The sequence below is a fragment of the Thamnophis elegans genome, chromosome 13 (genome assembly GCF_009769535.1).
Source record: "Thamnophis elegans isolate rThaEle1 chromosome 13, rThaEle1.pri, whole genome shotgun sequence".
NCBI lineage: Eukaryota > Metazoa > Chordata > Lepidosauria > Squamata > Colubridae > Thamnophis > Thamnophis elegans.
In genome coordinates this window covers 16,168,537-16,184,860 of record NC_045553.1, presented here as the reverse complement: position 1 = coordinate 16,184,860, position 16,324 = coordinate 16,168,537, and the positions used below count along the sequence as shown (strand labels likewise).

Below are 16,324 nucleotides of genomic sequence, written 5' to 3'. Positions count from 1 at the left end.
AAGGGTGAGAAAATTTGCTCTCTTTGGTCCTGCTGAAAGGGCTAAAGTAACCCTTCTGAGCCAACTCCAGCTCCACCAGCTGAGCAGTTTCGATTCTTGCCAAGCTGATGGTGCAAAAGCCAACAGCAATAGAACTTTTTAAAAACTTAGCGGATAAGGGAAATGCCGTGGACATGGTTTACTTAGACTTCAGTAAGGCATTTGACAAAGTAGACCGCAGTCTACTTCTGGATAAGATAGAAAAATGTAGAATAGACAGCATCAAATGGATTCACAACTGGCTGACCAACTGCACTAAACATGTAGTCCTCAATAGAATTACATTAACATGGAGGAAAGCATACAGTGGGGTACACCATGGTGCTGCCTTAGCCCCAGTACTTTTCAACATCTTCTTAAATGATCTAGAAGAGGAGATAGAAGAGGTAATCATCAAATTTGCAGACGACATCAAGCTGGGTGGCAGAGTCAACACTGCTGAAGTTGTGGGTGCGCCATCACTGGAGGTTTTCAATACACTGGTCAGCCATTTGTCTGCGATGGCATAGGGTGTCCTATCCAAGCAGGGGGTTGGACTAGAAAACCTCTGAGGTACCTTCCAGCCATAAAATTCTAGGTTCCTTAAAGCAGACTCTTTGCACAATTGGAAATGTTTCTCTCCATCTGGGCTCAGCTAGTATTGAGGGATTAATTGCCAACTGACTCAATTCTGTCTTTTGGGGGGGGGGGGGTTAAAATATTTTTATTTCCTTTTTCATAACACACACTCACATGTATACTATACATAGCCCATATCATATAGTATTAAGTAATAATTACATCAGTTTCTCTTGTCAACAATGCCCCCCAAAAAGGAAACCCATTATAGCTCTTCTGCTCTCCATACACCTCTTTCTTCTACCACCCTCCAACTTTCTATCTTCCCTCCATCATCCTTTCCTACTCTACTTCCCCTCCCTTTCTACTACTCCTCCCTCTACAATCCACTCCTCCTTATCCTTCTCATCTTCCCCCCTTACCCTCTCTCCTATCCTTTCCTGCCCATCCTTCTTCTTTCCCACTCCTCCTCTCCTTAGTGTATTTCCGCTACATGTCAATATACTTAGCCTATCCTATTTTTAAAGAAAAAAATAGTAATAGTAATAGTAACAAAAATATAAGATAAAGAAAGAAAAAGAAAAAAAAGGGAAACAGTATACATGTGGTGTCAAATTACATTGAGATCTAACACATCTTGTCTAACCTGATATATAGAACTTGCCTTTTTGACACCAACATGGTTAGAAAGAGCCCCCTAGTGGTCTTGTCCAGAAGTGCTGAAGCCTGGAGGGAGCCAATGAGAGGCGTAGCAGCAGCAGGAAAGCTCCAGGTGTGTTGAATGGACACAGGTTTCAAAATGCTCATCTCAGCCTTTGGGCTCCCTGCCTGTGCCTGGCAGTCAGTCGTGCCTCTTTCAAAATCCAAGAAAGGAAACCCCAAACTCCATTGTTTTAGAGAAAAGGTACTTTTACTGGATATGAAGTGATAGCAACGAAGGTAAAGCGAGATCTGAAGCGAAAGGTGCGAAATTGTACATATCAAAAGTTTACCCAAAGCCCTCCCTGCAACAACCCTAAGCTAAATACCCAATCTCCAGCCTCCAAGGGTGTCATGTGGGGCACATCTTCAGGTGGCTTCATCCCTCTAGTATGCAGAGATGGTTGACCTTTACCAGACCTAAACAAGACCATTCAGCATGTGCAGAAGATGGTGAGAACAAAACTCCCTCTTCATCCCAAGATATCTCCTCCTGCATGCTTCCCCTGCCAAATACCAAAACCCCCTCCCTCCCTGTTACTATGGCAGCAAGAAAACGATATAGAGGCTGCAAACGAAGAACAGTGGCTGGGATTGGCTATGCCTAGTTTAATGAAAAAAGAGACCAGGTGTGACATGATAGCAGTCTTCCAATATCTCAGAGGTTACCCCAAAGAAGAGGGAGTTAGCTTGTTCTCCAGAGGCAGGACAATAAGCAATGGATGGAAACCAATCAAGAAGAGATGCAAGCTAGAACTCAGGAGAAACTTTCTAACAGTGAGGACAATTAACCAGTGGAACAACTTGCCTCCAGATGTGAATGCTACAACGTTGAAAGTTTTTAAGAAGAGATTTGTCTGAAATGGCATAGGCCTCCCTGCCTGAGCAGGGGGTTGGACCAGAAGACCTCCAAGGTCTCTTCCAACTCAGTTATTCTGTTAAATGATACTTGACACTGATGGAGGAACAGGGAGGGAGGCAGCATGAACAGGGCCGTGGCCCTGACCAGGAACACGGGCACAGGAAGGCGTCAGAATCAACCAGATGCAACACAGGTAGTCCTTGACTTATGACCACGACTGGGAACAGAAGTCCATTGTTAAGCAAGGTGGTTGTTAAACGAGACCTGCCTTATGACCTTTTTGTGACAGTTTTTAAATAAATCACAGTAGCTGTTTAAGCCAGGGGTCTCCAACTTTGGCAACTTTAAGCCTGGCGGACTTCAACTCCCAGAATTCCCCAGCCAGCTTTGGGTGGTTGATTGTCAGCGGTTGAGTGTTTTCACTGTCAGAAAATTCCTTCTTATTTCTAGGTTGAATCTCCCTCTGGTCAGTTTCCATCCATTATTCCTTGTCTGGCCTTCAGGGGCTTTGGAGAATAGCTTGGCTCCCTCCTCTCTGTGGCAGCTCCTCAAATAGTGGAAGATGCTCTCCTGTCTCCCCTGGTCCTTCTTTTCACTAGACCAGCCAAGCCCAGTTCCCACAACTGTTCATTGTAGGTTTTAGCCTCCAGTCCCCCCCCCCATCCTGGTAGCTCTTCTCTGCACTATTTCTAGAATCTCAACATCTTTTTTATAGTGTGGTGACCAAAACTGGATGCAGAACTCTAGGTGTGGTCTTGCTAAGGCTTTTAGAGTGGTATTAGTACCTCGCTTGCTCTTGATTGTATCCCTCTATTAATGCAGTTTAGGATTGCATTGGCTTTTTTGGCTCCTGCCTCACACTGTTGGCTCATGCTTAATTGGTTATCCTCTAATTATTTATTATTTATCCACTAGCACTATTTAATTGGTTGTGCTCAAACACATCAAAGATGCTCTCCTGTCCTTCTCACCTCTCTGCCTTTGTATTCTTTGCTCCTGCAGTGGAAGTGAAAATCGAGGTGGTGCTGCCAGAGAAGGAGCGCATCAAAGAGGAGACATCGCCCAACGGGAAGGCCAGCCCCATCGTCTACAAGGCCAATGGCACCTCGCGGCATTACCAGCTGGAGGAGCACCCGGTCGCCCCCAACCCCTACCAGAATGTGAAGGATGTGGTGGAGGCCTTCGTTTGCCACGTGAAGGACCTGGACATTGGACAGTCAGTGGGGGCCCAGGGCTTTTTCTTGGGTTTTAAAACTGTCTCTCAATCTCAGCCGCTTGGAGATATTCGGACTTCAATTCCCAGAATCCCCCAGCCAGCAGAGCTTCTGGGAGTTGAAGTCCACATATCTTTAAGTGGCTGAAAAACTGCTTTAATCAAAATGAGGTGGGGGGAGGCCTGCTCTCTGCAAACTCTTCCTGTCCCTCAAAAGATTGCTTCACTCTCCAAGAATGGCGTCTAATCAATGTCAAAAAGGATCCAAAACTCCAGACCCCTAAGAGTGGGAAAGCTACGCATTGTCATAATTCCACTTCTCTTCTGGGAACACCTACAAGATATTCCCCCTGCAGCAACCCTGTGAGGAAGGTTTAGCTGGAGACGGGTTGAACCCCAGAAAGGGAACTCTGAGGCTGTGTCAGGAATCAAGCCGAGAGCCCCTTCCGCACATCCCCCACCTCCACTTGACACAAGGATGACACTCGGGCATCACTTCCCCGGAGGGGCAGCGTTCTGAGTTAGGGCATTTTAACACATTTCACTTTTAAGTATGTTTTAACAGGTGAGTCAGGTTAATCAATGGCTTGACAGAGTTCCTGTAATATGCTGAAAATTGCAAGAGGGGTGAGGTAGGGTTCAGGCAACATATCATCCTTTGGGACCCTCTGAGGAACATGATAAACTGCCCCTCTCCTGTATTATCAGGCTGTATGTACAGTAGGTGATGATTTTTGTTGTTGCTTGCAAGAAGCAAGCAACTAGAAGTCACATTAAGGTGTCTTCCTTAAGGTCATATTAAGGTGTCCTTGGTGGTCTCTGAGTTTGGTTATTTTCTTGCAGATGTTTCATTCTCAAACTAGGTAATATCATCAGTGCTAGAAAGGAGTGGGATTTATGGTGGTAGTAGTAGTAGTAATAGTAATAGTAGTAGTAGTAGGACTGCAGAGTCCTTGGTGCTCTCTGAGCTGCATTGTTTTCTTGTAGAGATTTCATTATCCAACCAGGTAACATCATCAATGCTAGACTAGCTCTGATGATGTTACCTAGTTTGTTAACGAAACATCTTCAAGAAAACTAACCAATTTCAGAGAGCACCAAGGACCCCACAGTTCAACCTTGTGACAAATATTCTCTTCTATCCGTACAATGATTATTTCTGACCAATAAACTTGCACATTGTCATTCTGCGCATTAATATTTGCCTCTGCTTTTTTCACCTTGCTGGTCAAAACAGGATCCAGTTTTCGTGATTTGCAGGATATCCAGAGGAAGTTTGCTGAGAGCTGGCCGGACAGTTCTGGCCTCTCGCTTAAGCCCATTTCCTTCCATGTGGGTCCCATCATGGTAGTGGTGGGATTCAAAAGTTTTTACTACCGATTCTGTTGGTGTGGCTTGGTGGGCATGGCATGGTTTGGTGAGCGTGGCTTGGTGGGTATGGCAGAGGAAGGTTACTGTAAAATCCCCATTCCCTCCCGATCAGCTGGGACTTGGGAGGCAGAGAATAGATGGGGGCGGGGCCAGCCAGAGGTAGTATTTGCCGGTTCTCCGAACTACTCAAATTTCTGCTACTGATTCTCCAGAACTTGTTGGAACCTGCTGAATCCCACCTCTGCATGTTCTTGTTCTGCCGGGCTTCTGGCAAACTCAGGTCTGTGTGGAAAAGACATTTATGGCATTGCTCCTTCTTGTTCTCCCTAGGATGCGAGAAGTCGATCTGGGCTGTGGGAAGGCTCTGCTGGTGAAAGAAAATGGAGAGTTTTACGCCATGGGTCACAAGTGTCCTCATTACGGCGCCCCACTGGTGAAAGGTGTGTTTTACCCCATGTGCCCCAGAGCAGGAGTTGCAGTTAGCTAGAAGATGGTGTTGTGGCAGAGCTGGCAGCAGATTCAGACAGTGAGGGGGTTGGGGTGGAACATGGGCTAGTCCTGGAGTCTGGGGAAGGCTCTGATGAGGGCTCTGTATCAGAGGCAGAGAGAGGGCCAGGGCCACATGCCAGTTATCAGCTGCCTTCAGAGTCAGACATCAGTGAGGCAGAGGAACAGCTAGAGCCTGTTCCCAGTGTGTGCATGCACAAAGCTGCCAGGAGAAGGGAACAGCTAAAGAACAGGGGTCAACCTGGGAGTCAGGCCACAGGTGGACGGTGAATGGCCCCACCCAGAGGAAATAAAAGAGGAGCAAAGGGGGAGTGGAGTTTGCAGGAGACAATTAGTTCAATTCATTCAAGTGAAGATCTGTTCCTAACTTCTTGCCAAGTATTTTCTTCTACAGCGTGGCGTTTGGAAGATAATGGCCTGGCAGCTCTCCAAGCCTGATAATGTCTATGGTTGTCAATTCACCCTTGAAAGACTGTTTGCCGGGACTTTGCTGGATGTGAATGAGAGGAATTCACATTAGCCTAATAAAAAGGGGTTTTGTTGGGACAAGGAATCTGCTCCGTGACTTTGGGAAGCCTAGGTCAGAAGACTGGCCTGAAAAAGGCTGAGGGAAGTTCTGACAATTGTTTGCCCAAAGAAGAAGCCTGCAAGGCTCTAAAAATAGTAAACTCTTAAGGGCAGCTGACTCTGACACTGGAAGATCCTGTCACTCTTTGTTTGATCGCATGTTGGTTTGTCTGCTTCGCAGTCTCCCTATGTTTTAAATTTTTCTTGTGATCACTGCAAAAGGACTGGTTTTTCCTTCATCCACATCAGAGTCTTGGTGCCTAGGCTTTATTCCTCTCCTCCCCTCTTCCAGATGGGTGAGCAAAACCGCTCTAGACTGTAATTGGTCCTTGGTGGATTCCTGCTGAGATGTCTACAAGAACCTTGAAAAATTGTCTCCCCCAAACAAAATTGGTCCATTTTTATATCCAGCAGGAGGCTTATCTTCAAACCTCCCTGTAACCTGGAAGAGAGAATTAACTGAGGGCTCAGATTAGATTAGATTAGATTAACAGAATTGGAAGGGACCAAGATTAGATTAACAGAATTGGAAGGGACCTTGTAGCTAATCTAGTCCAACTCCCCACCCAAACGGGAGACCGTCCCCCATTTCTGACAAATGGCAGTCCAATCTTTTCTTGAAAGCCTCTAGGGATGAGCCCCCACAACTTCCAAAGGCAACTTCTGTTCTGTTGGTTGATTGTCAAAAAATTCCTCCTTATTTCTAGGTTGAATCTGTCCTTGATCAGTTTCCATCCATTATTCCTTGTCTGGCCTTTGGAGGCTTCTTTGACCCCTTTTTCAAACCAGTGGTCCTCTGTCCAAAGTTCACACGGGTCCTGAAGAGTCCTTCCTCAACAGAGTGGGGGAGGGATATGACACCATCTATCTCCAGTCTACAACACAGGAGACCTTTTAACAGTTCCAAAAAGGCTCCACATCCATTTGCACTATTCAGGTGACCTTGAGGACACAGACAAACCTCCAAGTGGCCTCAATGACCCTCTAAAAGGATGCCAATGACCAGCTGTCTGCAAGGAGTATAAATCCTTCCATTCCCCACCATCCAGTCAGAGCTGAAGAAGCTTCTGGGATGAGAAGCGAAATGTCTTCAAAGAAAAAAACCAGAAAGACCAGTTGAAAAAAGCACCTTTGGGAGTTTAGTGCTGCCTAACATAAGAAAGTAAAGACTCTTGAAACAGATTATTTCAAAAGGAACCTTTAATTAAGAAGAATGGAAACCATTAAAGGCAAAGCAACATCTGAATCCCCTTAGGCAATGCAGGTAGAATTAAAGCAGTAGTGAAACCTCCCATGCAAATTCTAACCAATATACAAGTGTGAAGACGTTTCCTTTATCAACTGCCCATGGCTATCTTCAGGCATTAAAGTAAAACACCCCACACAGCCATCATAAACATTCCCCAAAAGGTGGTGGGATCTCTGGCCTTTCGGCTGCAGGAAACCAGTTGTAAAATATCAGTTGTCACAGGCATTGCCAATAAATTGACTCCAAGGCCCCCCTCCTCCCAATTGAATGGCAGTATCATTTTTTAGGGATCTGACAGGAATATTCTCAAGAGGAAGAGCTCGTGGTCAGCCACTCCAGAAATGAAGTGACTCTTTTCTCTTCCAGTGCCTTACGCATCAATGGCAAATTGAAATAATAACATTGAACACCTTCCAGCCTTTGAAATACCCTTGATGTCAATTTTTCAAGCTCCCAGAACTTTCGGCAGCTCCATCTCTGCCAAAGTTAGCAATAGTGCCAAGGTAATTCTGAGCCTCTTCCACATCAAAGAGGATGGATGCTCACCTGCCACCATCAAGGTTTTTTAAGTGTATGTCAGCACTGCTCAGACAAGTACCCCGGGTGTGATTGAAAGACTTGAGATATTGTTCAAGTGTGTGTTCTACATCCACAAGCACACTTGTTCTGCTCCATTCTGCCTCTCAAATACCTTAGTCTGCGTAGAAGCCAGAATGATTCCTTGGCAGACTGGAGTTCTGTTTGCAAACCTTTGGGCAGCTTTTGTTCTCCAGTGCAGGGGTCTCCAAGCTTGGCAACTTTAAGACTTGTGGACTTCTGGGAGAATTCTGGGAGTTGAAGTCCACAAGTCTTAAAGTTGTCACTGTTGGAGACCCCTGCTCCAACTGTTAAATTTGAAGATTAACAGAGTTAACAGATTAACAGAAGGGACCTTATAGGTCATCTAGTCTAAACCCCCACCCAGCAAGAGACCCTACACAATTTCTGAAAGATGACAGTCCAGTGTCTTCTTGAAAGTCTCAAGGGATGAAGCTCCCAAAACTTCTGAAGGCAACTTCTATTCCATTGGTTGATTGTTCTCACTGTCAGAAAATTATTTCTAGTTCAGTTTCCATCCATTATTCCTTGTTTGTCCTTCAGGTGCTTTGAAGAATAGCTTGACTCCCTCCTCTCTGTGGCAGCCCTTCAAGCACTGGAAGACTGCTATCTCCCCTGGTCCTTCTCTTCACTAGCCATGCCCAGTTCCTGCAACCATTCATCGTATGTTTTAGCCTCCAGCCCCTTAATCATCCTGATTGCTCTTCTCTGCACTTTTTCTAGAGTTTCAACATCTTTTTTATAGTGTGGTGACCAAAAGTGGATGCAGTACTCTAGGTGTGATCTTACTAGGGCTTTGTAGGTGTGGTATTAGTACCCTCCCTTGATCTTGATAGAAGATCAAGATTGAAGATCAAGATTGTAAAGTTTGGCCATTTTAAGAGAGATGGACTTCAACTCCCAGAGTTCTCCAGGAACCCACTCATACTGGTTGGGGAATTTGGAGAGTCCTAACATCTTAAAGTTGCTAAGGTTAAGAGGCACTGCTATAGAATTAGCTCAGAGCTCCTCCTGCAGTGTGTAACTCATGGCAAACCTTACTTTCTGTTCAGCTACCTCTTTTTGTGTCAAAGCAGCGAAAATCAACCGTTTGCCTATTTCCAGTCAAGAGGGGGACTAATTTTGCTGTTGCTTTCTTTCTGCAGGAGTCTTGTCCAAAGGCCGGATCCGTTGCCCCTGGCACGGGGCTTGCTTCAACATCGGCACTGGCGATATCGAAGACTTCCCAGGGCTGGATAGTCTCCCCAAATTCCAGGTAAGAGGTCTGCAGATTAACAGCAAGCCAGCAGCCGGTCATTGAAGAAAATGCCCTGTGATCTTCGCCCAGTCCGTGCCCCTGGGAATGTGCAGCAGTGTCTCCCTCCCCCTTCCCCTTTGCATGACTTCAGACAAATTACCCTCCTTCAGTCTATTGACCAGAGTCCCTGGCAAATATCCCAGCAAGCCACTCCCTTTAATCCCTAGACCAGAATTTCTCACCTTGGCCACTTGAAAGTGCATGGACTTCAATTCCAGAATTCCCCAGGCAGCATGAAATCCATACATCTTCAAGCAGGCAAGATTGAGAAATCTTGAAAAGTTTACAGACTGGGACTCCTTGAACTGGGAGCTATCAAAGACCTTTGAGGGTTTTTTTCCCCTGACACACCTGGTCAACTGAGGTTCTAAGGCAAAGACAGGATGGGCAAGAAGGAGGCAGTTTGGGACCCAAACAGTATCTCAGTAGCCCAGCTTAGATTAACAGAGTTGGAAGCGACTTGTAGGTTATCTAGTCCAACTGGCTGCCTTATTTCTGTTGAATCTCTCCTTGATTAGTTTCCATCCTTATTCCTTGTCTGGCCTTCAGGTGCTTTGGAGAATAGCTTAACCCCCGCATCTCTGTAGCAGCCCCTCAAATTTTGGAAGACTGCTATCCTGTCTCCCCTGGTCCTTCTCTTCACTAGACCAGCCAGGCCCAGCTCCTACAACCGTTCATCATGTGTTTTGGCCTCCAGTCCTCTCATCATCCTGGTTGCTCTTCTCTGCACTCTTTCTAGAGTCCCAACCTCTTTTTATAATGTGGTGACCAAAAATTGAACGCAGCTCTACTCTGTCAGTCCTGCAGGCCAAGGGCTGAAAGGAGATGGCAGTCTACACAAAACACATACACACACTCTCTCCTTATCAGCGGCTATGGACATAATGGCGCATAAGGAACACTGTCTGGAATAGCAGCCGATGCTGTCCCACAAATGTCTTGCCAACTCTTGCTCTGAGACCATTTCTTTGATCTTTACTGGTACAATCCTAGGGTTGGAAAGGAACTTAGAGGTCAACCTGGGCATGATTGCCTGGAGCACCTCTGACAGATGTCAGATTTACACATGTTCACATGTTGCACATGTTCAGGTTTCCAAAAGAAGCTGAAGTCAACCATGTGTTGGGATGACCTTGGATCCTTGGTATGGGAGGACTTTGGAGGCAATCTGAGCCTCTGCTGGGTCAGGCTGGCATCTCGCTTGACACCGTCCCCCTGAAGACAATTTGTTTTTCATTGGGGGGCGGGGGTGGGCAGCTCAGCTAGGTTTATATAATGATGAAACACTTATTTTAATGAGGTGAAAGTTGCATCATGAAACATGAAGTGTTCTTTCTCCTTCTAGGTGAAAATTGAGAAGGAAAAAGTGTACATCCGAGCAAGCAAACAGGTAAGCTGTAAGGACTGGTTAATTAATGCTATTTGATTTGTAGTTTCTATTTTTCCTGTTGTGTATTTTAATTATTTGATTGTAAGCCACCCACAGTCACAGAAAAAGGACATGGATAGCCATATAATTCAACTAACTAACTAACTGGATTCATTGTGGGGCAGTGGGTTAGGATGCAGTACTGCAGGCTAACTCACTGCTGACTCCAGGAGTTCGATCCTAACCAGCTCAAGGTTGATTCAGCTTTCCATCCTTCCGAGGTTGGTAAAATGAGGACCCAGATTATTACGGGCAAGAGGCTGACTCTATAAACTGCTCAGAGAGGGCTGTAAAGCACTGAAGCAGTATATAAGTACTATTGCTATTGTCCTTCCTTCCTTCCTTCCTTCTTTCCTTCCTTCCTTCCTTCCTTCCTTCCTTCCTTCCTTCCTTCCTTCCTTCCTTCCTTCCATGGGGCGCAGTGGTTAGAATGTAGAACTGCAGGCAAACTCTGTCCATAGCCAGGAGGTCAATCCTGACTGGCTCAAGGTTGACTCAGCATTTTATCCTCCTGAGGTCCGTAAAACGAGGACCCAGATTGTTGGGGGCAAGATGCTCACTCTGTAAACCTCTTACAGGGGGATGTAAAGCATTGTGAAGCAGTATATAAGTCTAAGTGCTATTAGTAACCAACCAACTAACCAAAAAAACCAACCAACCAACCAACCAATTTAACTAACCAACCAATTTCAACCAACTCACTAACTAACTGTGTGCAGAGCAGCTTTTCCCAGACTGAGTGCCTTCAAATCCAGATTTCCCCCACCAGCCCAAGAATGCTGGGTGCTCTATCACCACTCTGGATAGAGTCCTGGCTGGAGGGGACTTGGCCAGAGGTGTAGGGATTGGGGTGCTGCATGCATCAGTTCGGGACTGAGTTGACATGGCCCCTCCTTGCACCCCAGGCTCTTCAAGCCCAGAAGCGGACGAAGGTGATGGCGAAATGCATCTCGCTGAGCAACTACAGCATCAGTAGCACCAATGTGCTCATCATTGGGGCAGGTACTGGCTGGTGTAGAGAGGAGGTGCTCAAGGGCGGAGGCCTCAGGGTGGGGGTCAGAGCCCTGCTTGGATGGGTGTCCTCCTGGAGACGCCACTGCACGGTTCAAGGAGCAGGGATGTCTGCCCATCCCTTCGGATGCCCAAATGAATCTGGTCTTGCCCATATTTTAAAAGAATTGTGGGAAAACTCACAAGGACACCCCCATTGTGGAAGCCTTGATTCAGTCATTCAGATTGGCTTTCTCGTTTATTCTGAACAATCCATTCAGTCTGGGGAATCTATACAATTGTTTTTGGATCAAACCTCCAAATCAAATAGTTGTCCAGCCCAATTGGTGCCTCTGTGCTGGAGTGGCGCCGTTCCTACTTCCTGGGACCCTCAGATCAATTTGGCAGTTTGAACCTCACCAGGCTCAAGGTTGCCTTCTCTCCTTCCAAGGTGGGTAAAATGAGGACCCAGATTGTTGGGGGCAAGAGGCTGACTCTGTAAACGGAGAGGGCTGGAAAGCACTGTGAAGCGGTATATAAGTTATTGCTACTCTGGGAGGAAGGTGGAGAAGACCTAATGGGGAATTCTCAGCTACCAAACAACGGGCGCTTCCACCAACAGTCACTTCCTTTGGCAGGTCCTGCTGGGCTGGTATGTGCAGAGACTCTCCGCCAAGAGGGCTTCTCGGACAGGATTGTGATGTGTACAATCGATCGACATTTGCCCTACGACAGGCCCAAGCTGAGCAAGGTTGGTGCTTACCCAGGAATTTTCTCCAAGGCTTCCTTGAGGACACTGGGTGCTGCTCCACTTTTCCATCTTTTCCATCTCTGAGCGTTGAGCCTCTGTGATGCTGTCTTTGAAATGAAACAGAATTCCTTTTCATGCAGTCCATGGGTGTCCATGTAACTTGTCACTCATCTGTCAACTTGTAAAGCATTGCCATGACTATTATCAGGTTGGCATTGGAGGGAGGATTCCATGCATACCTTCGGCCAGACTGGGATCTCATATTTCTACAACCTAGTTGGTGGATATGATTTATGACACAGACAGAAGGGAGGGGATAGAGAGGTCAAACACAATTAAGCGGAAATCAGTTTCGGCTCCGCAGAAGAATATGCCAGAATGTTGATCCTAATAAATGAATGGATTTCTTTTGAACTTTGTCTTGAGGCTTGTAAATTAATTAGGTCATCTTCTGGGAACTTCACAGAGAGCCAAAACTGATTTCCGCTTAATTGCGTTTGAACTTTACCCCTCTATCCCCTCCCTTCTGTCTGTGTCATAAATCAGATCTACCAACTAGGTTGTAGAATATGAGATCCCACTCTGGCCGAAGGTATGGATGGAATCCTCCCTCCAGTGCCCACCTGATAATAGTCATGGCATCTAAGGGCACAGTTAATATTGATCTTTGCTCTTTTTCCTAAAAGTGACTCAAATTAATATAGAAGCTACCACCAGGGGTGGGATCCTAACCGGTGTAACAACCTGTTCAACTTCATGCGCATGCAGTTACCCGTCGCTCCAACAGAGCGTTTAAGAGCTGTGGACTTCAACTCCCAGAATTCCCAGCCAAGCTGGCTGGGGAATTCTGGAGTTGAAGTCCACAGCTCTTAAACTTGCTGAGATTGAGAAGCACTGCCATAGACCATTACACCTCTTATGGACACCCTTCGGTGTAGGTGAGATTACAACTCTCAGAACCCTTCCAACACCTCTGGAAGGCGCTTAAGTAGTATCTAAGCATAAAACTGACCTCTGCTTTCAGTCAATGGATTCCCACGCTGACCAGATCGCTCTGCGTCCAAAAGAATTCTTCCGCACGAACGACATTGAGGTCCTGACTGAAATGCAGGTGAGGGTCCTGTCTCTGTGGAGAGGGGGGGAGCTTCAAAGAGGGCCTGGATCTCTTTGTGGGATGTGTGAAGGGAGAGTCTGTGTGGATGTAAAAAGGACTTTGTTATTAATCCAGAGATGGTTTGGTTTAACTCACACTTTCGAGAGCTGCTCTATTGAACCAGGACCTGTGGAGGGAGGTCATGTCACCTGGCCTGGTTTCATCTCTGAAAACAGTGCAGGATGGGTGCGTTTGGCTCCCTGAAGCCTCTTCCCAGCGTGGACTCTTGTTATGACCCAGCTCCCCAGACAACACAAACCCTTTGAAGTGAACTGAAAGATTCCTTTACTAGGAGCCCCGGCAAAAAGTTCTCTCTCACTGCAGGCTAACAAGTCTGTCCGGCAGGGAGATGAATAGTTGTCTGCTACAACTATTCATCTCCACCCCCTGCCTTTGATCCCCAGAGCTAGGGTTTAGGTTTAGGTTTAGGTAGTTTATTTATATGCCGCCCTTTTCCCTGGGGGGACTCAGGGCGGCTCACAGTTCGGAAGGAAGGGAGGACAAACAGATTAAACACATAAGACAGTACATCATTAAAAGCACAACATTCATACAATTCGGGTGGGTTGCGGTCTTTAGCCCCAGGCCTGTCGGGACAGCCAGGTTTTAAGGGCTATGCGGAAGGTCTGGAGGGTGGTGAGGGTACGAATCTCCACGGGGAGATCGTTCCATAGGGTCGGAGCTGCCACCGAGAAGGCTCTCCTCCGCTGGTTGCCAGTCGACATTGACCGGCTGATGGAACTCGGAGGAGGCCTAATCTATGGGATCTAATTGGTCGAGTGGAGGTAATTGGCAGTAGGCGGTCTCTCAAGTACCCAGATCCACTACCATGAAGGGCTTTGTAGGTGACAAGTAGCACCTTGAAGCGTACCCGGAGATCGACAGGTAGCCAGTGTAGCTCGCGGAGGATAGGTGTTATGTGGGGTGAAACGAGGGCAACCCACGATCGCTCGCGCGGGCCGCATTCTGGACTAGCTGAAGTCGCTGAATACTCTTCAGGGCAGCCCCATGTAGAGCACATTGCAGTACTCCAGCCTAGAGGTCACAAGGGCACGAGTGACTGTTGTGAGAGCCACCCGGTTCAGGTAGGGGCGCAACTGGTGCACCAGGCGAACCTGGGCAAATGCCCCCTGGTCACAGCTGACAAATGGTGTTCAAAAAGTCAGCTGTGGGTCCAGGAGGACTCCCAAGTTGCGGACCCTGTCCTGAGGGGCGTAGTATTTGACCCCCAGCCTGAGAGATGAACACTTGCCAAATTAGTGGGAGGGAAGCACAAACAGCCACTCGGTCTTATCTGGGTTGAGCACAAGCTTGTTAACCCTCATCCAGTCTCTAACAGCCTCAAGGCCTGGTTCATCACGTCCACCGCTTCATTGAGTTGGCACGGGGCGGACAGATACAACTGTGTATCGTCCGCATACTGGTGGTATTTTATCCCGTGCCGCCGAATGATCTCGCCCAGCGGTTTCATGTAGATATTAAAAAGTAGGGGGGGCAGGACCGAACCCTGCGGCACCCCATATGTTAGGGGCCTAGGGTCGATCTCTGCCCTCCGACTAACACCGACTGCGACCTGTCCGAGAGGTAAGAGGAGAACCACTGTAAAACAGTGCCTCCCACCCCCACCTCCCGCAGTCGTCGCAGAAAGGATACCATGGTCGATGGTATCGAAAGCCGCTGAGAGGTCAAGGAGTACCAGGATGGAGGCATGGCCTCCATCCCTGGCTCTCCAGAGGTCATCGGTCAATGCGACCAAAGCGGTTTCTGTGCTGTAGCCAGTCCTGAAGCCAGACTGGAATGGGTCAAGATAACTAGCTTCCTCCAAGGACCGCTGGAGCTGAAGGCCACCACCTTCTCAACAACCTTTCCCACAAAGGGGAGGTTGGAGACTGACGATAGTTGTTTAGAATGGCTGATCCAAAGATGGTTTCTTCAGGAGGGGTCTCACCACCGCCACCTTAAGAGCAGGGGAAAGACCCACTCCCGAAGGGAGGCGGTGACAACCGCCTGGATCCAGCCCCGTGTCACCTCCCTGCTGTTAACAACCAGCCAGGAGGGGCACGGGTCCAGTACACATGTGGAGGCACTTACAGCTCTCATGGCCTTGTCCACGTCCTCAGGGGCAACAGCCTGGAACTCAACCCAGCGATGGCCTACCAGATTATCCCTTAGTGCCTCGGCTGGTTCTGCAGAATTGGAGTCCAAGTCCGTCTGAAACCGAGCAACTTTGTCCGCGAGAAACTGGACGTAATCCTCAGCCCTGCCCTGCAAAGGATCCCCCTTATCCCTCCTATTTAGGAGGGAGCGGGTTATCCTGAACAGGGCGGCTTGGGCGCGACTCAGCGGAAGCCATCAGAGTGGCAATGTAAGTTCTTTTCGACGTCCTGAGTGCCCGGATGTATTCTCTGATGCAAGATGGTTAAAGTGCTCGGTTCGATTCGGATTTATTGGATCTCCATTGGTGCTCTAGGCGTCTCTTCTGGCGCTTCCTCTCCCGGAGTTCCTTAGTAAACCAGGAGCCCTCCTGGATCCACGGCCTCGGAGCGGCCGTAGAGGCGCAATCCGGTTAAGAGACTCCGTCGCTGCCAAGTTCCAAGCAGCAACCAGAGTCTCCGCTGGACTGCGGGCGAGGAGGGGGCTTTGCTAGCAGTGGTGGCTCTTCTGTCCCAGGATCAGCCCATAGATTTCCACTGCTCTCCTCTCCTCTGCCTTCTGTGCATCCATGCATCAGGCACTGGACCCGGCTGTTCCTCTTCCTCATCGCCCCCCTCCAGACCTGGGGGCTGTTGACTCTCCATCTGAGAGCTGATGGATGGCCCAGGCTCTGCCTCTGCCCCCCTCTCTCTGCCAGCTCCATTCCCACTTCCCCCTCGGGCCTCCCATGCCACTGCCGCCTCCTCGTCCTCCCCTCTAAATTAGCTGCTGGAGGGGCTGGCAGCCGACAGGCCACAACAACTCTGTAGGTGTGTGTTGGTCTGATGGGCAAAAAAACCAAAAAAAAAACAGCTAAGAAATTACTGTTAATGGCTCGTCCTTCCTGTT

The 16,324-nt window shown here is 47.9% G+C and overlaps 1 protein-coding gene across 1 annotated transcript in view; it reads left to right on the top strand.

The window, feature by feature from the left end:
• AIFM3 (apoptosis inducing factor mitochondria associated 3) overlaps positions 1-16,324 on the top strand; it is a 60,645-nt gene that overhangs the window by 20,365 nt on the left and 23,956 nt on the right. Inside the window, 7 exon segments of the mRNA XM_032228912.1 lie at positions 3,161-3,374; positions 5,073-5,182; positions 8,808-8,917; positions 10,305-10,349; positions 11,294-11,390; positions 12,017-12,129; positions 13,154-13,240. Coding sequence (XP_032084803.1) covers positions 3,161-3,374; positions 5,073-5,182; positions 8,808-8,917; positions 10,305-10,349; positions 11,294-11,390; positions 12,017-12,129; positions 13,154-13,240 — 776 coding nt within the window.